The 24,530-nt window shown below is 38.0% G+C and overlaps 1 protein-coding gene across 1 annotated transcript in view; it reads right to left on the minus strand.

The window, feature by feature from the left end:
* The window catches only part of LOC110837456 (uncharacterized), a 516,015-nt gene that overhangs the window by 66,215 nt on the left and 425,270 nt on the right, over positions 1 to 24,530 (minus strand). The window contains exon 5 of the mRNA XM_087343744.1: positions 12,175 to 12,271. Within this exon, the coding sequence (XP_087199870.1) occupies positions 12,175 to 12,271 (97 nt within the window). The remainder of the gene's footprint in view (positions 1 to 12,174; positions 12,272 to 24,530) is intronic.

A 24,530-nucleotide genomic window follows, 5' to 3' on the forward strand; every position in this document is an offset into this window, starting at 1 on the left:
CTCCCATCTACGTCTAGGTCTCCCCAGCGGTCTCTTCCCCTCAGGCTTCCCAAATAGTGGACCCAACCAACCAGATGGCTTACCGAACCCGAAGGTTCATCACCGAACTAACCAAAGCCCTCCAACGGACCCAGTCTCCTTCAACTCCTATCTCCCATAGATCCCGCCTGACATTATCCTCCCATCTACGTCTAGGTCTCCCCAGCGGTCTCTTCCCCTCAGGCTTCCCAAATAGTGGACCCAACCAACCAGATGGCTTACCGAACCCGAAGGTTCATCACCGAACTAACCAAAGCCCTCCACCGGACCCTGTCCTGGGCCAACAAAATCCAGTCTTCAATTTTGTAATAATGATATTTTTTTCTATTATTATTTAATTATATTATTATTTATTGTGCTCTATGTCTAATTGATAATTTGTCCATTGATACAAACAAATTATTATTATTTTTTATATTCAGACTTTCAGATCAAAATACTTTAGTGTCACTGACCATGATTTCTTTATGTCTGAACCATCTCGTATTTCTTGGAATGAAAACCTAGTAATGACTATTTTGCAAAGGGTCCTACACCCAAATATTTTTCTCAGTTCTTTGTTCTCAGACACCGCAAACTAAATTTTTACCTTCAAATTGCACGATCATACAAGAAAAGCAGTGGAATCTTTGTCTTATGTATTTTAATCTTCAGGACTTCGGTACGGCTTGGAAAACAGTTACTGAAAACTAATTTGCTCGCACTTATAAGACTGATGCAGAATATAATTTGTTAAAGCAGAAAGTGATGGGCTGCAAGCATATTAAAATAACACTGAGAATGAGAAGAAATTAAAGTTTTCCTTTCGAAAAGTAACGATGAAAAGATATAAGGTTGATAAAAATCTTATACAAAAGTTGGCCACACTTTTCTTGATGCAGGGCGAAGTGTCTTGGGGATTGAAGGCGAGGGGTGGGGAGGGGAGGTGGAAAATCGTAAGAAACTTTCCCTTCGGAGATTAAAACGAGAAATGTTTTTATTTGGATGAGTCACTTAATTTTCTCTTCTTTGGCAATTGGACAGTTTTGGTTGACTGATTGTCAGACTGAATTTCACTGTGCTGAACTCATGAGCAGGATCTGATGTCTGAGGACGTCTCTGCCTCGTTTCGAGACACAAATCAGCTTTTATGACGTCACTGAAGTCTCGTAACATGTTCACACAAGTATATTTTAAACCAACTCCACTGGACGTTACATAAACAGCCAAGAAGTTCTTTTTTTTTATATAGAATAAAAGACTATTTGTAACTGGACTGAACGGTCCACTGCACCCGTTCACGTGGTATTTATCTCAAATTTCACCAATTCCCTCTCGCGTTTGGCTTTCGTAAATGCGCGCAGAAAACTTTCTCCATTCAAATTCTCCGACCACAATTTTTTTCCCCCGCAAATCTCTCTAGTGCGCCCCACAAATTTTCTCAGTTCACCAGGTACTTAAGCTCTGTCATTCCCAAATACGAACCCCGACAAATACAAAGGAACGTTCACTGGTCTATGTAATAAATCTATTATTGTGTTATTTAACGGCGTTCTTCCAACTGTATAGTGTGTTACAAAGCTTCGTGGCCGTGAATGACGACTTGGAAAGAATGCGGAAAGGAGATGTAGTGGACGATTTTAATATATTTAAAGGAATTAACGCGGCAGGCAGTCAACAGGACCTCCCGAATATGAAACAGCATTGCGAACCACTGTGAGAAGGCGGTCAGTGCGTGATGGATGTTTCCCACTGTCAGCCATCCACTGTAGCAACTGAGCTCCTGCAACAGTCTTCGAGAAAACTCATTCCACGGGGCGGAAGTTAACGAATGGGTGTGAGATAGGGCTCTGATGCAGTGGGCGAAGCTGATACGAAGAAGAAAATTGGGAGATTCTCACTGAAGCGAGCGAGGTTTGAAATAACTCACCCCCATCCCTATTTTTTTTTCACAAAACGATGCACTTCACTGACTGGAATCGAAAAGACGATTCAAATAGATAGTATCGCCGCTATCACTTCATTTAATTTCCTTCACAGTTATTAGAGTCGCATTGGATAACTCGTATCTTTTCCTCCGGTTATGTTGCAGCATTATAAACAAAAGGTGGTCACCGCGTAGAAAGTCGTATCAGTAACCACCCTTCTTCAATGTGTTGGTGGTTAATTCGCCATCGAGAGCCCAACGACACACTACCACGAATTTTAACTGAAAATCTTTCTGTGGTGGATCACAAAGCAAGTTCTCGGTAACTAACCCACGTCACAGAATTGAGAATTAAGAGACAAGCAAAGCAGCAGATGATAAACATTTGAAGAAAAGAAGAAAAATAAATAAGGAAGAATTAGGTAAAGGAAGTGTAGAAAGAAGAAGGCAATAAGAAAGATAATAATTCTATAAAAAAAAAAGCAGAAACGAATTATAACAAATCTTACCCATTTGCGTAAACAAACAGAAAACATGTAAGACTTGAGGTTCTCACAGCGGTGAGTATGAAGATTTCCGTCTTCTGGGTTGTTGCGCTGTGTAGTCTGGTCGATGTTAACCAACGTTTCAGAGGTCATACTGCCTCCATCATCAGGGCGATGAGTATGAAGATTTCTGTCTTCTGGGTTGTTGCGCTGTGTAGTCTGGTCGATGTTTACCAACGTTTCAGAGGTCATACTGCCTCCATCATCAGGGCGATGAGTATGAAGATTTCTGTCTTCTGGGTTGTTGCGCTGTGTAGTCTGGTCGATGTTAACCAACGTTTCAGAGGTCATACTGCCTCCGTCATCAGGGCGATGAGTATGAAGATTTCTGTCTTCTGGGTTGTTGCGCTGTGTAGTCTGGTCGATGTTAACCAACGTTTCAGAGGTCATACTGCCTCCATCATCAGGGCGATGAAGATTTCTGTCTTCTGGGTTGTTGCGCTGTGTAGTCTGGTCGATGTTAACCAACGTTTCAGAGGTCATACTGCCTCCGTCATCAGGGCGATGAGTATGAAGATTTCTGTCTTCTGAGTTGTTGCGCTGTGTAGTCTGGTCGATGTTAACCAACGTTTCAGAGGTCATACTGCCTCCGTCATCAGGGCGATGAAACGTTGGTTAACATCGACCACACTACACAGCGCAACAACCCAGAAGACGGATATCTTCAAACAGAAAACAGCCCACTACTTACATGAATAGAATAATTGTTTTTAAGATGATAAGGAAAACTCTACTTAAATTGATCCGGCTTAACAATTTGAATTTTGAATATTTCTTATTTTATTCCGTGTCATGTACAAGAGTGTTCTCCACATCTGTTTTTAAGTAGTCGAATTCGTTTGTTAATATTTGATGCTAATACTCTGTTCTGACGTTCTGTAAGTACACTTAATCAAAGTGTTTACAATGAAACTCGTAACGAAATTACTGACCCGGCAATCAAAAGGAATTGGATCTGATTCGGCCTGAGACGACGGCAAAAATGTTTTTTTTTTTTTTACGAGTCTGAGTTCGAATCCGGGTGATTTCAAACCCGGAGAAGTGTTTTATGCATTTGTAATAGATTTAGTGGATCGTTCAATTTGATATATCTTTTAAATTGAGGAACGAAGCGGTCTCGATCCAGCTGGTACGACTAAATCGCAAATATATGACAAATATATGAATGGACGCTTGTGACAAGTTTTTAATAGGTTAATCGAAACAGTGCCAGTTTACGTCCGAATCTCTTAAACGCCTTAATAAAAAGGTATTAATGGACAGATAAAGACATACGAAGTTATGGTCACCTATGCACTTTCATGCGAAATGTAAAAGGACACTGAGAAGTACAAGGAGACGATGGATTGATCAGTCATAACTAGCTAACTACATAAAATCTAGACGCAGCAGAAGGGCCAAGACCTAATGATGTGTATTGTCGTCATGACATCAGTACACAGATTTACAGAATTTCTTCGTGTCTCGTCGTGAAACGAAATGTATGCTGGGAGCATTCTTCCCTTAACTTGTTACTCGCTGGAGTCGTTCACTACGCAGTGCCTCCGGTTTTACGAGCTTGTCACTTGTTTTACACGAGGGTGTAACCACAATTTCATCTCTCAGACTACGTACTGACATTTGCCACAGCGATCCTACAGTGCTGTAAATAAGACAGCTAAAATTCTTATCAGTAAAAATAAAAACTTACGCCTTTCGGTGTGAATAGACTGGAAGAGTAGTATTACGAGGGCTGTATTTATTAATGTTAAGTTTATTTTAATATTATCCTCCTATTTATTTATTTTATTTAGTGTTCTGTCTGACGACACGTCCATATGAACAGGATCCTTCCATCCTTTTCTCGGACTGGGACCTGTTCATATACGTTCTTGGCAGATGATCCAGAAGTGGTTTGCCATTGCCTTCTTCTGTGTGTGAATGGAGTAATTGTTGGGATGCCACGGAGGAAAACTCCGTGTTGCCTAGACCACGGCCTTGCCCAACACAAGTTATAAATTCGAACCCGAGACCCCAGGATTACAAGGCCAGCGTTCTAACCGCTAGACCACCGTGGCCACATCCTCCTATCTGCTAGTATATCTTTGAAACGGTGTCTACCATTAAAGATTTCAGGCGAAAATGTACTTCTTGTATCCCTCTTATCGGTCTGCTCGATCGCTGTAAGAATATTCGATGAGGCTCACACATTACGAAGCAAATAAACATGCAGTTAAATCTGAAACCTCAACTCGTGTTCTTACCAAGTTTCATACCCATACACAACAACACGTAAAACTATAGTTATGTACGTTTTAAGTTATTCGTTTCTAAGAAGAACCACGAGGGTGGAAGGCTCTTATACGAATAGTAGGATGCAGTATTAGAATTCAGCTTTCTTAACTTAAGCTATCCGTGATTTTAACTTTATTTGTGAGTGTCAGTTTTAATATTTGTACTCTGAATACCTTTTTAAAGGATTTATCATTTTCGATTCCTGCATCCAAGAAAACAACGATTCGTAATTAGGCCACCGAAGTTCTCGCGTCTAATGACTTGTATAAAGCATCTTGTTTATTACGAGGATTAAGAAAACCCCGTTCTGTGGCGCCGAATAGAGCGGATCACCGGTTATCACTGCTTCTCCGTATTCGAGAGGTATCAGGCTACATTCTAACCAACAACCAATTAACCTGAAATGTTCGCGAATTTCAACAGTTCCTCCTACACGTGTCTGTGGTAATACATTAAAAAGAGTCACTACAGCTTTACTCTCAACCCTTCTGAGGAGTTTATTATAGACAACCCACCATTCCACCAATTCTACATGACCTCTGCAGAATCAATTTTAATTCAATCAGCAATATTACGAGTTATTAACATTACCACAGATGTTACACATAAGTAACACTACAATATAAATATTAAATGCATTCATTTTCCCTGATTTATTTCTTAATGTTGTTAAACTTTATGATTTGAGGCTGTCTTCTGGGTTGTAGCGCCATGTAATCTAGTAGGAGTTTACTCATCGAACATAAAGGCATTGAAGATGGAAGCAGGATGTACCTCCGAAACGTTATTAAACTTTTACCATCCTGAAGTTTGAGATACAATTCTGATTGAAGTATTAATGCATATTTCTTCGAGTTTATCCTTGCGATGCTCTGCTATTCAAGAAGCTACGCCTCTTATGTAAAGATTTATTTATTTATATCAAAAATAATTTTAGGAGAATTTTTAAGGAGTCTAATCCGTGAAAACATGAATTTTAGGAGCATTATAGCGTTAAATTATACAGACCTCCGTTCTGATAATAATTGTACGCTCAATCTTACAAAAAAAAGGACGAGAGTTTGTGGGCCTACGGATTTCAGGTTACCTTTATTTAACCGAATTTGTTTTTATGTTACAAGCCTTGATTGTTAATATCACTATTAGTAATAAGCGCAACTAGCCTTTCATTTAAGAATAACATTAAACTGGAATCCAGTCGAATGTTTCCATGTTTCATCTCTTAAATCGATAGCCAAACAGTAAATTTATGAAATAATGGAATTGAAGCCAAGAATCTCTTAACAGCGTTACCATGGCAACGACTGTAACAATTAACGCGTAACAGACACACGCAGTCATGATCATTCCATTATCATCGTATTTCCTCGATTTTAAGACACAATTTCTTCACATCTTAAAATATACGAAATCGGAGTAAGTCTCATGGCGTCTAAGAATCGATATCAAAAAGTTATACCGTGTGACTACAGCGTACGGAAAATCTTTATGTCCATTACGCTATATATGAAACAGGAAACACAAAAATTACAACAAAGAAGATTCCGAAGGTATTAATATAAAACAAGTTTTATGTTTGAATAATTAATTAATTTCTATTTTAATATAAGCATTTTTTTCCTGAAAAAATTTAATAAATCATCCAATGGTGTCTTAAATAGAGGAAATACGATAAAGTAACAAATATGCTAAACATCCGATGATAATTCCACATCATCACTAACAATAAAGAAAAGAGTGTTGTGGATAAGACGGACCAGCTGTCTTGTAATAGGACAGCGCTGGTTTAATCCAGTTCATATTTTCCTCAATATCCATTCTTACATCTTTCTGTGCCTCCATCTACGGGGGCTAGCTCAAAATCGTGTATAACAGTGAGCGCCAGTAACATCTGCAAATGGAGACGGTAGGTTCTTCCGAAGTAACGCCATACGCCTGTTATGTGGCATTAATACCCAGAAGACACCTGTTTGTGTTCAGTCAGTAGTTGACTGCACGCCAGCAACATTTTCCTGAGGACTGATTACGCGCTCAATCTCTGCAGTGCAAACTTTTGCCGCATTTCGGTATTCTGCAACAGACGTCGGTACAGCGAAGATATGGTACGAGCCCCCGTGTTAATGCGAGCTTATCGTACTAAAAGCGACCGTTCAATGCGAAAATGGAGCATCGATTTTCAATGTACACGTCTCTGTTCATGTCAAACGAGGAAACATACAGAATGGATACATTCTGTATTAAAAAAAGAACGTATCTGCCGCCTCGACTTTCGGTAACAAAAATAGTAGCTGAACTAAATCCGTGGTTAAAAACATAGGATGTATTAAATTGTGTGAGGCAGAGTCCAATGTTGGGGGCTTTGTATTAATGATAATGAACCCTGTGGCTCTTTAATCTGAGAATTAATTCAGCAGTCAATTTTGTAAAGTATTTGTAGTTTGTTAAATGGCTGAACAGTCGGTTCCTCTCAAAATGTGTCTGTTAATTGGTGGGCGGATTGAACAGTTTATAAATATACGTTCCATGTATCCATAGTAACTATCTACAAGAATGTATTTCGTCACAACCCAGCAGATCACAAACGATTTATTAATCACAATAAGGACCTCAAAATCAACACAATTTATCTTTACCATTTCAGATTTAATGTTAGAATATCGATACTCTTTTTATATTCTGGTTATGGTCACAGCACACATATTAATCACAAATATCCAGTCCAGTGACGATGGAATAGTTATGAAGTTTTTAATCAGTTTATTAGATAATTAGTCAGTGATTTATTTTATATAGTAGTTTAGTATTGGGTGTGGTAATCAGGCTGTTAGTTAATCCATCATTCGCTTGGTAATGTAGTCAATATTTTGGTTAATCTGTCCGTCACTTACTGAGTTATTCAATCGATTATTAAATCGGTTTGTTAGTCAAATAATTACGCACTCTTTCATTTAGTAAATTAGGCACCGCGTTATTATTATTTATTTATTTAGTGTTCTGTCTGACGACAGGTCCATATGAACAGAATCCTTCCATCCTTTTCTCGGACTGGGACCTGTTCATATACGTTCTTGGCAGATGATCCAGAAGTGGTTTGCCATTGCCTTCTTCTGTGTGTGAATGGAGTAATTGTTGGGATGCCACGGAGGAAAACTCCGTGTTGCCTAGACCACGGCCTTGCCCAACATAAGTTATAAATTCGGGCACCGCCGGGAATCGAACCCGAGACCCCAGGATTACAAGGCCAGCGTTCTAACCGCTAGACCACCTCATCTTATTATTATTTAGTGTTCTGTCTGACGACAGGTCCATATGAACAGGATCCTTCCATCCTTTTCTCGGACTGGGACCTGTTCATATACGTTCTTGGCAGATGGTCCAGAAGTGGTTTGCCATTGCCTTCTTCTGTGTGTGAACGCCGTTTACAGTGTAAGACTGTAATTTTGAGACTTGCGGGGTGAGGAAGTGGAGTTTCAGCCTTTAACGTTTCGAACTTCCTGCATTCCTTGCAAGTCTCAAGATTACAGACGCGTACTATTATTATTATTATTATTATTATTATTATTATTTAGTGTTCTGTCTAACGACAGGTCCATATGAACAGGATCCTTCCATCCTTTTCTCGGAGTGGGACCTGTTCATATACGTTCTTGGCAGATGATCCAGAAGTGGTTTGCCATTGCCTTCTTCTGTGTGTGAATGGAGTAATTGTTGGGATGCCACGGAGAAACCGGGGAAGCCCCCGGAGGAAAACTCCGTGTTGCCTAGACCACGGCCTTGCCCAACACAAGTTATAAATTCGGGCACCACCGGGAATCGAACCCGAGACCCCAGGATTACACCGCGTTACTTAATAGAAAAGACAACATATCCGTTAATTACATTCGTAGATATTAGATTGATTTTTACGGCGTTGATTGTAAACATTTGCTTCTAGATCTATTCGGTGTTGCAATTCATTCATCCATTAATTAATTCGAGGTTCATTTAAGTAGCTTTAGAAAAGCCAAGTGCAGCGTTGCAGCGACAGGAGGTCCGCTACCCGCAACACACAGGCAGTGCTAATGATTTATTCTGTTTCAGAGTCCCAACTTGGTCGCCGCCTCAAAAGTGAGCAAAGCCTCTGCCATTAGTTCTGTTGCTGGACCACTAGGATTCACATCAGAACATTCCAACACTCTGCTTCGTAAAGACTAGTTTGTCTTCATTAAGAAGGCGGAAAGGGCTTCATGTCTTCAAATCGTCACCGTATCAGCGCTTTTCAGTACAAATATATTTCTGAGAATAACCTAAATTTTATTTAGATATTCCTGCCATTGCTCAATGCTTTTTTAATTAAGTTGCTTCAGTAATATCAATATGGAGGCGTTTCGAAATTCTGAGATGAGTGGGAAGAAGTCATCATTTAATATAGACCCTTAGATTATGCATGCTAACAGATAACCAAAAGATGTTCGTCTCTTAAAATACTCGCACAGCTGAAGCAGCTAATCTATTAAATTACTTTACCTGTAAATAATAAATGCCAACATGGCTGCCGGATAAAGCATGTGTTTGCTCCGTTTAGTAGTAATAAGCAATGAGCTATACTTCAGCTAGGCACTTAGTGCGCCGTAAAATATCGAATTACAAAATGTTAAGTTTTAATGTTGTTTATAAATCAGTAATATCCTTGCACGTTCCCAGCGACTCGAATTTATTTTGTTTAAACAAACAGAACATGTACCTGGAATTTGGTGTTCAGTTTAATCGTACGCTGGGCAATTATTTTATTTAGAAGTTTTAGCTGTATATCTTAATTTGCATAAAATATATAAACATTATTATTATTATTATTTATTATTTTCTTTAGTGTTCTGTCTGACGACAGGTCCATATGAACAGGATCCTTCCATCCTTTTCTCGGACTGGGACCTGTTCATATACGTTCTTGGCAGATGATCCAGAAGTGGTTTGCCATTGCCTTCTTCTGTGTGTGAATGGAGTAATTGTTGGGATGCCACGGAGGAAAACTCCGTGTTGCCTAGACCACGGCCTTGCCCAACACAAGTTATAACTTCGGGCACCGCCGGGAATCGAACCCGAGACCCCAGGATTACAAGGCCAGCGTTCTAACCGCCAGACCACCGTTGCTTCATATAAACATTAAACCACATCAAACTTTATAAACGCGTTTCTACCCATTATTTTAGTACTTAAACTTATGACAAAAAACTGCATATCGCTTTTATATGGAAATAACTGCTTCGCTCTGCGTCTTTACAATGTACGTTCTGTTTTTATGGAACATATGTTAACTGAGTACAACTGCACTACAAATAAAATACTTCATACAAGCCTAGAAAATTTATTATACGAAATACGACAAATCTGCCGAAGTGTGGAATTCTGACGTCATACCTCAGAGCCTTAACAGAGGTGGTTCAGCAAATTAAAACATGTGATCCCAGCTCTGCCCGAGTGTGGCGTAGCAAGCACCAGCGCTGGCTGAAGAACGCAAATCTCTTGCGCGTCAGAAAACGAGCAGTGCCGATAACGTAACTGTTACTCTGTGGTGCAACGAGGCGGGGTGAACAGAGAACCGATACGACGGATTATCAAATTCCGGCTACAGTGTTTTGGAGGCAAACGCCGTGGCCTATTTCGAAAGCACAACACACTTTCATTTATTTGTTACGTAAAAACTTTCTAATGTATACTGCATGTATTCGTTCCAATCCAAGAGCTCTCGTTTGCCTGAAGCCTTGACATTCTAGTACGTACAAATGTAAACGCAGAAGAAATTGATTTCTGTTTGTCTAGTAAGAACTGTTTTGCCTGACGTAGACAAGAATGCCTCAAGCCTGCTTCGCGCATTCATCAATTATTCATTTGCAGTCCGAATGAATACAGAATTGAAGAGGTTTCTGCTAGACAGATACAACTCCACAAATTTCTAAAACTAGTCTGTTACCATGTGGTTTATTAATACGCTTTAAATATAAGAAGTTCATGACTTATTATAAATATATATTGTTTAAATCTTGTCCGTCTAATCACAATAGATTCTTATTAAATATTGAAATATTACAATAATTAACATTTAAAATATTTAAAATATTAAATGACGTTCTTTATCGAAATATTCGATTTACAATAGACCATCATTTTTCACGACATGTTTCAGTTCCTATATATTTATTATATCACAATATGACGCAACTTTACCATCTCATGACTTATTATAAGTTGATAATCACAATTTTTTTTTTATTCAGTTTCCCCCCCCCCCCCCCAATGTCTTCCCCTTTTCACCACTTTCTTTACGTCTCCTTCTTGTTAATATTTATTTATTAGTTTTATTAATTAAAATAGTTTATTGATTATGTACGTAATTAGGTAAATTAATCACGTCTTTGTCGAATCTCATCTCTTTTGGGGTGGGGGGCAACTCCGTTAATTATACAATGTCACCAAATAACGAATTACGGAACGAGGGATGTACAATAGTAAACAAATCTTTCATAAAACTACCTGCAAAAATTGGCTATACTAACGATATTTTCCTGTCAGTACTTTAAAGTATTTTATGCAGACATTACAGTGGCAGTTTAGATATAATTAAATGACTACTGTTCTCTCCCGCTTGTCGTGAACTAGACTATTTTCTTACACAGTCGTAAATCGTCCTGTGAAACAGGAATTGCTGTGCTCATAAACAAGTGAACAGCAAATAATGTGAGTTGGACGACCAAAGAGAGGAGATTATTCTGTACAACAGTCATACCAAATGAAATTAAAAACTTTTTATTAGTTCATAATTCATAACAAATATACTATTCAGTGAAAAAAATGTTGCACTACTATAGAATTAGGTCTAACCTCTAGCCTAGAGGTGAAGAAGATGATATCAGGTAAGTCTCGCGTTATGGTTTGGATCCCGCATAAAGGTGTTAAGTCACCTGAGCTTTCCGACATTATTTCACAAATCGATCAACATTCCCAGTCATCTAAAATCCAGATTCCTATCTGTCATTACAACAGCGTTGTACAAATCACAGCTGACTCGTGTGGAGTCGTGTTAAGTGCCCGTCCTCGAGCCTCTAATGCGGCCATAAAGCTTACGAGCACTCGTGTCCACGCGATAAAAGTTTCAGCCTCATACCAGGGTGTAAGCCGTCTTATTACGTAGTACAGATGACGAGTCAATTTCGAACGGAGAACGAGTAATGCAGTTACATTATTTCATCACCAGATACAGTTGTGATGACGTCATACCTGATAGTTCTGCTGATAAATATAAACAGTCAAAATACAATAGCATTATTTATGTATTACGAGGGGGATTTGACTCTTTGGTTAGCCGACACCAGTTTCCTCTCATAGCTCAGTTAATATGAGAAGCATGCTAACAAGAGATGGTTCTGTACTTACCGGCACTTTGATGCTAAGCCCCGCCAACATTCCACACTCGTACGCAGCTAGGGCAAACCCGACATCCTTTGAGAAACAGAATGCGTTTGTAGACTTGCTGTATGGGAGAAATGAGAAATTCATAAACAGTTTTAGTCAGAGAATGAAAACAGAAAGAAGTAAGCGTAGACAGCAGGATAAGATATAAGTAAAGAGCGGGAGTATGGAATGGCCTCACCTTTAACACAATGGGTTCAAGTCTAGGGATGTTAATTAACCAACGGGTTTAATTAAAAAGGCTGGGAATTTCATTTAAAGTTCAGATATTATAAGTTTGTCAGAGATGAAATTGTTCTATGCTGATAGTAAATCGATTATAGTGAACTTAAGCAAGTTTTATGCTCAGTCAAAATCCACAGGTCCCCTTAAAATAGTTGAAATGTATACAACTCATCCGTATTAGCAATTTACCACGACTATATTATCATCGAACCAAGAATACTCTACTGACAAATGTTTAGAATTTTCAACATAAGTTTCGCCTATGAAGTTTAAACGTTCGATTTCAACATCGTGTGATAATGTACTCTTTTCAAAATACACTGCATACGTATAACACATATAAATTCATAAAGTGTATTTAAATGCAACGCACTGTATAAAAAATTGTAAGAAACATAAAATAATACAAAACCACCACACACGAGAGCAAAAAATCCCATTCTTATAAACGCATAGGCCTATACAGCGGGTTGCATCCTATTACTCTGTAATTTAACTTCAAATCGAAGAAACTTTTCCTATAAACTGACAGATTTTAATGACATCCGTGCCTTTTTTTATACCAATTAAAATTCTATATGAGATTCATTTAAAGCAAAGCGCGTATACTGGACAGCTAAGAAAAAAAAAAACAATTGCACCAAAATATTTAATGTAAAACCACACAAATCCAAATTTCATCAAAATCCGTTCAGTGCCATCTGAAGTAAAATACACGAACGGATAAGAGAACCACTACATATTAATGTATTAATTCAATATTTGTTTAAATCTTGTCAGTCTAATCACAATAAAATTCCTATTATATTTTAATATTTAATAGGAATTTTATTGTGATTAGACTGACAAGATTTAAACAAATATATATTTATCACAATATGACGCAACTTTATCATCTCGTATTAATTCAATTTTTTTTTAAAAAACAACGCAAAACCATTTTAAACAGAATAATTATAAGTTCTGTCCATCATTCATGTATCGAATTCATCGCTGACTCAAGTGGTCCATTCATTAGTCCATAATCTCGCCTTTACACGACGAGTGTGTTGCTGTAATAAATATAGAAGAAGAAGAAGAAGAAGTTGGTGAACGAGCACACAAGAACGCTACAAGGTATAGAAATCTTGCTGCAACAACGGCATAAGTAGTTTTAAAAACTGGGGTTCACATGAGGGCGCTCAGTAGGAGGAAGAATTCCCTCGCTATTCCATTACCACAGCCCCAGATCGACCTAAAGAAACGCTCCGAACAACCATATTTAAGCTTGGCTACAACAGGGAAAGTAAGTCTGAACAGATAACGCATAAGAACATGGCGCACGGTCGAACTTTGTGGCTGATGGTAAAAGATTTATGAGGAAATTACCTACTTTTAAAAATGAATCCAGAAGTTAGTGACTGCATTTATAAAAAAAAAATCTGCTCTTAAACCATATTCTCAGATAGTTATTTATGAAATTTGGTGTAGTACAGCGAATCTATCCAGTACAAGTTCTTAAAAACACTCGTCACGTACAAAGTATAGATCTGAGTAAAATATATAAAATAAATATCCTATTTAAAATATTTTCTACCAGTGAGAAATCTGAGCCATCCTGTAAAAAAATTCAGTGTTCGTGCTGTCGCATACTTTCGTCACAAAGCGCTATATTACTACTGCGCAGTGTTTTATTTGTACGCCACACCCTTTATTACACGCTGTGTGTCAGCAGAAATTAATATCAAGACCACTCACGGATGCTTAATAACAGGTACAGAGCATTTACAAATTGGTACTCCAAGCTGGAGTACGGCACAAATGTTGAACTAGAAGAAATGTACAGCTTTCAGACACGCAGATCTGCAAAGAAAGCCTGTAAGTTGGGGTGGGAGAAGACACGAATGTAAGAGGCTGACCGATTGAGTCCTGGTGTAATGAAAGAAAGGCTTCGATATCCTTGCACTCTACAGTCGGCGGACACAGAGGCTCTCTTCAATGCGCCACCTGCACTGCCGATGACAGTCTATCCATCTACGATGGTTATCGAGTCGAGATAAAGGCGAAGAAGGCAACCAGTGCGACAAGCTTCCACAGACACTGAACATCATTTTTCTTTGAACCTTCTTCATGTGTCCCTTTTCTTCCATTATCGATTTACGTACTTTAATTATTCTTTCTTTCCTTTGTGTTACTTTCCATTCTTTAAAACTTAGAACAACAAAATAAAGCTAAGAGGGAAACCTGGTCTTACTGCCACATTCTATGGGTGTACTGTCACATAGTTCGTACAGCCACTGATAGATGGAAGCACGAGTAAGTCATATGACCCCTAATAGATGGCTGCACGATCGGTTGATAGAACTGGCAGACGAACACGTAACTAAATTTTTTTATATAATAGGCTTACAGATAACAGCTGTGAAGAACTTAACCGAGACTTATATTTTGAAATAAGTATTTAATAAATTTTATATTATGAGTTTGAAAGGCCGTGTCATAGCTCAGGTGGTTAGTAATCGATTTCGCAGAGGCCCATTTCTCTCCCAAGACAGTGTATGTGCGATCTGTACTTTCACAGGTTAGGTTAGGTTAGGTTAGGTTAGTTTAGGTTAGGTTAGGTTAGGTTAGGTTAGGTTTGGTTAGGTTAGTTTAGGTTAGGTTAGTTTAGGTTAGGTTAGGTAAGGTTAGGTTAGGTTAGTTTAGGTTAGGTTAGGTTAGGTTAGGTTAGGTTAGGTTAGTTTAGGTTAGGTTAGGTTAGGTTAGTTTAGGTTAGGTTAGGTTAGGTTAGGTAAGGTTAGGTTAGTTTAGGTTAGGTTAGGTTAGGTTAGTTTAGGTTAGGTTAGTTTAGGTTAGGTTAGGTTAGTTTAGGTTAGGTTAGGTTAGTTTAGGTTAGGTTAGTTTAGGTTAGGTTAGTTTAGGTTAGGTTAGGTTAGGTTAGTTTAGGTTAGTTTAGGTTAGGTTAGTTTAGGTTAGGTTAGTTTAGGTTAGGTTAGTTTAGGTTAGGTTAGGTTTGGTTAGGTTAGGTTAGGTTAGGTTAGGTTAGGTTAGGTTAGTTTAGTTTAGGTTAGGTAAGGTTAGGTTATGTTAGTTTAGGTTAGGTTAGGTTAGGTTAGTTTAGGTTAGGTTAGGTTAGGTTAGGTAAGGTTAGGTTAGTTTAGGTTAGGTTAGGTTAGGTTAGTTTAGGTTAGGTTAGTTTAGATTAGGTTAGGTTAGGTTAGTTTAGGTTAGTTTAGTTTAGGTTAGGTTAGGTTAGGTTAGGAGAGCGGGTTCTTGGTTCGCAGACTGTGCTTTGTCGCGAAGTCGAAGCACTATAGCAGAATCCAGTTCTTCCTTGTGCGAGGTGAAATTCGTCCCGCCTCTCTGCTATTCTATTGCAATTGGCTTTAAGTGCCCGGCCTGTACACGCAGCATCCGTACGATTCGAAGCCAAGCTCCGGGGCTGATTTATAGACATTCAATCCCCGGATTGAAGGCAGATCTTCTCTGTCTCTTTTTCAAATTAAATCTGTGCAGAACATAGGCAAGGGACGGCAATATTTTCAGTTCCCTCTTGAAGGCAAATGAATCTGTCCAGGCTGGTTGATCCAAGAAGAAATTAAGTCGTGGAGAGAGAATATCCATTTTATTGCAATAGGCTCTCAGACTACCAGAAGCCTATATTTTATAACTTCAATCAAGCTCCTGAGATTGTGAGCTATAAATATACGTTTAAACGTATAGCGAAAATACAGCCCAAGGCAACATTTCCATCGCCATGCTAACCTGCGAATAGCTTTAATATTTTGTGAGTGTGGGCCTACGTGTGCTTATGTAAACGTCACAAACATACTCCACAGTTCTTTACCCATGCAAGAGATATCAATTAAAACCTCTTTTTAGCCACTTTAATCCAGCTGATTTGACTAGACCCATTTGAGTACTCTAAATTCTGTTCAAATTTTCAAAAAAAAATTTTTGCCCGATTTTGTTCAGCTCTACGCATTACATATCCCCTCATATTAACCCCTCTGATGCTGTTCTTATTCTGACGCTTATGACCTCTAACCATCCTGACCCCTGACCTTCTGCAAAACGTGAATGAAGGCGAAGACGTGAAAGAGTCAGGCTCAGGTACCTTATATTTTAACGTGGAATGCGAACCACGGTGGGTGCCTAGTGACCTCTATGGGCACAATGTCCTTTTTAACTTCGAACGATTTGAAATGTACGAATTATTAAGTGCTCCTTATTCATCTGTTATTGTATTGAAATATTCTTCTTGGAACTTTATCAGACATTCTTATGCTATATTCTTGCCTTAAACAAAATGTCAAAATAAAATAGGAAGTTGAGATTATAGTTATAAAATAATACACTACATTGTTTTAAGTCGTAGAAAGGACACGGCAAGACGGAAATAATGCGTTCCTTGACAGAAGAAAACGAATTAGTATCACTAACAACAGTAGCAATAATATTAATATTACTAACACAATTACAGTGATCCTTATCACGTAGTTGGCATTACATTTTTACAATAAAATTAACCCATGGTTTAGACAAAAATGAGACACGGAGGATTATTTAGAATCTTTCTAATAATGACATTTTTCTAAGCGTACATTCTTCTGAGGTCGATGTTATTTAATGTTGCCGTATATGAAATAACCCCAAAGAGGTATTTCGCCATCAGTTCTCTTCTTTTATTTTACTTCTTATGAACTTAGCCTGTCTGAATTCTTCTGTTGTGTTTTCGCGCTCTGTCATCATCGTCATCATTGAAATTGTGTAACATCAAAGTAGCTACTAGCACGAAGGCCACCTGAAAATCGGAAGGCTGTGTCTCCTCGTTTGCCTCCTTGCAGAAGTTTCTAAGTTACCAGCACGCGAGAGTTTCTGCTTGTATTTGCCCTTCGAATTGCTTTTATCATCTTTTTATTTCATTCCTCATCCCTGTCTTTTAAGTCGCTCCGGTTCGGGGCTGAACTGATGAAGGGTGGAGCAGGGAAGTTGACAGATCCGGGAACATGACTGCAGGAGACGCGCCCTGAATAGGAACGGGCTCAGGAACGCGGCCAAATAGAGAAAAAGAACAGAGGAGAAACCTGGCCTGGTTCACGGGGGGGCTGAGGTCTGATGTAAGACGAATGAGGTCAAGCTATGAATGTGTTCGGAATATTACAAGCACATATCCCTGGGAGGTACACTTACAGAGAAACGCTGACAGTAGCTGTTTCAAGAAGCCTTCTGCAGATTACTTCTAATTTAATCTCAAATTTTTTACACAGCATCGAATTAGATGAAAAGATGGTTATGAATTATTATGTACGTAACTTGGAAGGAGGCCTATTTCAATGTCCGGGACTGTACCTCGAGATACTATGGAACACTATGAAAATTCTTGTCTATCGAACTAGTTGCATCCGGAATATTAAATATATATTCTAGGTTCGTGAACGTTATAGCTACGCCAGACCGCTGTGTCTTATAAATCTGAGAACGAATAATTAAAATTGATCAGTTACTAATAAAAGTCACGCAGAGAGCAGATAAATGTACAGAAGAGGTTTCTGTAGATATAAATATATTGGTGGGAACATATATAACGTATAAGACGTAGAATAAGCTATAATTTTGTGATATAAAGTTATTCAAATCTAGAAGAGAGGAAAAAAAAACATTCTACTTGCTGTTCGACAAAGATTCGACTGTCGTCTGCCTTTCCCAGAACGATTTCGTATCTTCTGAGCATCTTGTCTTCGGAAGGGCCGACACAGACATCTATTTTTCCAGTTTCAAACCACACATATGTTGTTTCGGTCTATTGAAAGTCTGCAGGCGTATTGAATAGGCCCTAGAATTTCATTACCATTTTTACTAGCTTCACTTATAATCGAATCACACATGTCTTTTTACAAAGAGCGAAATATCGTCCCCAGGACGACAAACCAAAATTAACATGCAAACAGCGCTGATGGCAATGAATGCAAGAAAGCTTCAATGACGACCAATTCACTAGTGACCTTGACAGACGAGCTGGGTTGCAAATGTCGTTCGTTTGATGTTCTCTTACGCAGGCAAATGCCTTTGGACTGTTCTGCGTAAAACAATTAACGTTGCTCTAGAAATTTCTTCTTATGGAACACGAAAGCTCGCCATTGAAGTCGCTTAAATCGGTTTCCGGTACTCATAACCTGAATTCCTTAGAACTGTTTACATATTAACATTCACTATTCGTCTAGACATCCAAAATACTTTCATCCAACATAGTTGCGCACTTCTTTTACTAATTCGTCCTGAGTGTCCAATCCATCTCAACTTCTAGATTTAATCACCCCGAATAAAATTATGTGAAAACAAAAAAAATCAAGAACTTATTCGTTAGTTTCTTCCTATCTCCTCATACTTAATGTATCTTACGTTAAGATATTCCCCTGAGCACTATGTTGCCAGACATCTTCAATATTTTTATTTAGAACTCCGATTAATATGCGCAATTATATAGGAATGGAAGAAAATATGTACAGCAAAGAAACATGGTTTGATAATGTAGACCTGATTCATTTGTCTCATTACAATGTCCAGTGGAGGTCTCTTGTGTACACGGTAATGAACCTTAGGTTTCCATAAAGGACATGACAATAAGAGTACCAACACGATTGGCAACTTATCATCATCCGACTGCAGTTGGGGTGATTACTGACCTCTCTTCTCTAACCTCCACGCCACGTCTCATATGTTTGTTTCTCTGTTTTCTTATATTTCCACTGCAGCACTCTTCCAATCTGAGGTTCTCGGTTCGTTACCCTGGAACCCTTGCTTCTGTCAGTCCTACTTCTCCAGTGACACAGTTCTGTAGTTACGTATTTCTGTGATAAAACACGAACACATCGACAGATGACATGTCAGGTCATAATTCGTATGTACATGCATGGATATATTTGTATATTTGGATTCTACGTATGCGAAATGCCGGTTGGTACCTTGAATTAGCCTACAACCGTATCCTTCCATATCCTTTCCAATTCATTATTCTTTAATCATTCTCTCAATTAATTACATAGCTTGTTATTGACAGCGTCGTTAAAAATCAACACTCTAAATATGTTCGTACGTAACGTGCGTGTGTTATAGTAGACCATTCCGGGTTAAGAACTACAGACATCAGGTTCTGTTTGTATAGCACAACCTAGACTCCAGCTTCGGTACATGAAATAGACTCATATGTAAACGTATACATGTCTATGTGTAATAGATATATACGTCTATGAGGTCTATATTCTAAGTTATGTAAAGTATGGATTGTACTGGATTGACATGAATTGAAATAAAATTAGGGCAGATCATTTTAATACTCTACCAAGTTCCATAGAATTGCCTACGGTGGTTTCGGATAAAAATCAAACGAATTCTTTGACTTTCATACAAAGATCGCATATGAAGTCTGTCTGTTATAGGGTCCCACGGCCCGTCTCTGTAAACACACACGTAGCTGGAAACCCCCCACCCCAAAATATTATACGGCCGACATGATAAGTCACTGCCCATCACCAGAGGAACAATATACGCGTATTTAATCATTAATTCTCCATCCGAAGGCCCACGTTATTTTAGAAATGAAACCATCAGTCGATGTAATCGAGTAGAATTACGTAGACATGCCAGTACATTCGACGTTCCCCGCCAAAGACGAGAGAAACTGGACCAGAATTCACCCAAGTATGTCTTGAACGCTGACCTACATAAAGTATCCTCCTCGCGCGATTACCCCAGTCTCCAAGAGCTCTTTATGCAACCTGTAATGGGCAACGAGCATGTGTCTGCCCGTCCGCCCGCACGCCATCTTCGAAACTACTCGCTGTATTTATATAATATATAATAAATGTATCTGGGGGAATTTATTTTTGGTTTATGTCGACCCAATACAAACCCCTGCTTCGGTATTATTAATAGCGAGTCAATTACAATAAATTCGTTGCGCGATATTCAACTTAATTTTGTCAAAATCACTTCATCGTACATAAAGCTATAAGACGACGTAACATATTCATATAACTTAATATATAAAACTTTTTATATGACACGTCTTAATGTAAATATTTTTGACGTAGTAGAGATTTATTTCAAAGAGACTGAAGGCGGTGAAGGGAAGAGAAGAGATGAAAGAATAAATCTCCATGAGCAAATTTCTGTGGTGTGTATAGAATCATTTCTTTAGATGGTGATTTAATACTTTTAAACCATCTATTTTTATTCTTCATTCGCTCGTCCTTACCATCGCTTTGATGTTTAAAATCGCATTTTCATAACGCGGCGTCTTGCTTAGGCCACAGCGTCTCCAGAAAGATCTCGAAACATGATCTCTTGTAGCTTCATATTACCACGAACAAAATTACACGAGACGAATAAAAAATACATTATCTTTTAACGAGGTGTGAACATCACGAGACAGGAAGAGGACATCTCTTTCTTTCAACATTCCCTGTGACCTGGAAATAGGTGGCAGGAGATAGGACCCAAGATCCAATTCTTGTGGACACTGTAATGGACCTTCGATTTCCACGAAATGTAACTTCTTAAACCAGCAGTTTCAGGAAGACCAAAAATCTTACAACTGAATTACTCAGTTTCATAGCTAACTAGTTAATTGTATAAAGTGAAACTTTCGCGGCGACTCAAGTTGATGAAAGACCGTCGGGCTACAGAGCACCAGGTTGTTACGTAGCTGCCCTGAGGATGGGAGCAGAGATAGCTCTCGAAACGTTGGCAGAAGATATGGTTCATTCACCATTCAGCCACCTTGTGAGCCCGAGAGTCTTTCATTAACTAGTTAACTGTTGCACTAGCTTAATTGGTTTGTTAGCTACGTACCTAGATAATTAGTTGTTGGTCAGTCGGTCCCTTCTTTGTAAGGACACTAGAACTTCACACTACCCTCTCCGCGAAATGTGGTTCTTGTTGGCATTAAAATGCATGACTCGAAGCTTCTTACACATTGCCAAAGCTCAGAGGCATGACGTCATACGCCTTCACTTACATGTCAAAGGAGTAGAATTTTAGGCAGGTAGAAATTTTATACCATGTTAAGTGGGCCCCTCGTCAAACCGAAATGGCCATCAGATATGGAGCGTAAGTGCAAATGTACTGAATGATCAGTTGCCGACAACGCACGAAGAGAGGTCCTTTTTCTTGCGAGGTTAACAAACCCTCAACGTAAAACTACCGGAATGTTACTAAAGCTTACACAGCACACAGGACTTCGATTGTCTGCGACGACCTAAAAAAATGAAAATTAACACAGGATTCGACCCCTCGAATTTCAATATTTTCTGTACATCATGTTCATTGCAAATATCAGATGAGGATTAGGCCTTAACACTCCTCTTAATAGCTGTATACGAGGTCATACAGGACACAGGACCGGTCCCTGAACTTGCAGACGATAGAATCCACGTATTTTTAACGTAAAACAATGAGTAATAATCACTTAGCAGCACTGAAATGCTTTATTTAGTTAAGAGGGCCGAGTGAGTTATTGACGTCCTACAAAAGGCAGCTGATGTATTGTTATAAACGCGCATGCCCCAACTTGTGGATAAAAGTGACGATAAATAAGGCAGCTTTTGCAAGGAAAATATCGCGTATTATTATTATTAAATTACACACGTTCCGTTATTCTGAAAATTTGGTCTCTTACTCTAAAGAAGTAACATGAATTTCACGTTATTCAAATCTATGTGCCTATGGAAATGTTTAGAAGTGAACTGATTAATATTCTTCTATAATTATTACCAGGGAAGCATAATTAAGAAGGTTCAGATCGATTTAATAATGACAACAGTACCTTGAGACCTCTGCTTGGAAGACAGTCGCTTGTTCGTCTATGCGATAAATATTACCGAAAATAAATAAACTAAAATTTAAGCCAGTATAGGAGCATCATAATTCCTACCAAACAAGAAACTCCACGCCATTTTATAAGAAGGAGATTCATCGCATAGAATGTTGTTACACGCCATAAAGATATGTACGGGCAATTCTCTTTATGATATACATTTAAAGAAACAGCTTCGATTAAAGAATGTGACTACATACGAAATATCTCTCTCAGACGTTAATCAGCAGTAAACAAACATCACGGTCTAATTCTAATTAAAAAAAGAGAAACCATACTTCGTCGATTTACAATTGGAACAGTTCCAATTGTAAATCGATTATTCGATATGGAACAAAGAATGATATTTTAATTATTTTAATTATCTTATTTTAAATACATTGTGATTTGACGGAATAACCTAATAATTTAATTTAATTTTAATTCAATAAATCACAATATGACGCAACTACACTATTTTATGAAAGAAAATAAGTTAAATCTTCAAATCCTACAAAATTCGGAATGTTTCTCTATTTAATCTGGTTATAACAGGTTCTCTGTGAAGTTCTGTAACACATATTTCACAGTGAATACAAGATGGCGGCTGCTTGTACAAGAATTCAGCAAATTGTTGAGCCTTCTGTAATGTTGATGATAAATCTTGTTGGGACAACAACGGAGGTCGCTACATCTGTGAGAATGAATACATCACAGAGGTGTGGAATCCGAGAGCTGAAACTGGCTTGTTAATTTCGTTTATTCATAAGTTTTCAAGTTGCTTCGAATAAAAATAAACATTTCAAGTAAACGTACACAAGTCGGTTGTTTCTGTAGTATATTATTATTTAATCGCGTGGGGGGGGGGGGGCGAAAACAAAATGTTGTATTTGTGCGTTGTTACAAACAGAAAGATGAATCTGTGAATTACGTAACAGGCTCTACACAAATATGAAGTGAATAGAATTTAAAATCCCTACCTTAATATATCAGTAACACAAATTTTGTAAATATATAAATCGTCAAATTGTTTAATGTTATCTCCCCACACATTCAACGTGAGCTAAAACATTTTAAAATAAGTATCTCAGATCTATACCACTGTTTCTACCGAAATATTTAAGTTTTTTATCCGATCACATTTCACTAAAGTACCCGATTAGACGTGCCCGAACAGTAAAGGCTTGCCAGTGTTTCAATTGCTTCGACTGCCATATCTTTCCCGAGTATAAAATATCTCGTACTTTAAAGTAAACCTGAGATTCAACTAGTGTACACTATCATCACAAACGACGCTCTGGCGACCGAACCATTGCTATCGAAAGTCACGTTGGGATAGATGTACCGAGTTACTAAACTTTAAGAATAAGATTTATTTTTCATAACCAAAGCAATGTAAATTACTGACAGCCACGTGTTCTGGTATGCAATTTACATAAATAAAATAAAATAAAGATAGAAAATTTATAATTATTTATCTACAGTGTTCCTACTATAAAAACTTCATACGTAATGATTAGTAGGCTTAAGAATTACTTTTCTTTGCGTGGACAGGTCAGTTTCTTAGTAAAGTTTAAGTTGTATATTATTTAATTATATATTCAATTGCTGAGGTAAGTAGTTATTTAATAAGTCATCCTAAGGAGGTCCTGTCACCAAGGTCAAGTCATACAGGACAACGCAGTTTCGATGGGGAAATAGGAAATTCGTACAGAAACTGTCTATAGGAAGACAAGGTATGCGATGGAAGGATAAGTATGTATTTCGCGGAACAAACTGGTGATGATTTGAATTGAATTGAATTTAAACGGAATCGATACTTTGGCTATGTCCGTCAATATAAGTATGTATTTAGCCAGGTAATTAGTTAGTTGGTTGGTTAGTTAGTTGGTTAGTTTGTTAGTTAGTTAGTTAGTTAGTTAGTTGGTTAGTTAGTTGGTTAGTTACTTAGTTAGTTAGTTTGCTAGTTAGTTAGTTAGTTAGTTAGTTAGTTAGTTAGTTAGTTTGTTAGTTAGTTGGTTGGTTAGTTTGTTAGTTAGTTGGTTAGTTAGTTAGTTTGTTATTAGTTAGTTGGTTAGTTTGTTAGTTAGTTTGTTAGTTGGTTAGTTAGTTAGTTAGTTGGTTAGTTAGTTAGTTGGTTAGTTGGTTAGATAGTTTGTTAGTTAGTTAGTTAGTTGGTTGGTTAGTTAGTTAGTTAGGCCTAGCTACGTAAAAGAAGAACCTGACGTTAAGAAACGAGAAAACCCTTGTGTAACAGTGA

This window comes from Zootermopsis nevadensis, unplaced genomic scaffold (assembly GCF_977971745.1).
Source record: "Zootermopsis nevadensis isolate Lab colony 2312 unplaced genomic scaffold, Znev_1.0 Znev_ptg000006l, whole genome shotgun sequence".
In the NCBI taxonomy this organism is placed as follows: domain Eukaryota; kingdom Metazoa; phylum Arthropoda; class Insecta; order Blattodea; family Termopsidae; genus Zootermopsis; species Zootermopsis nevadensis.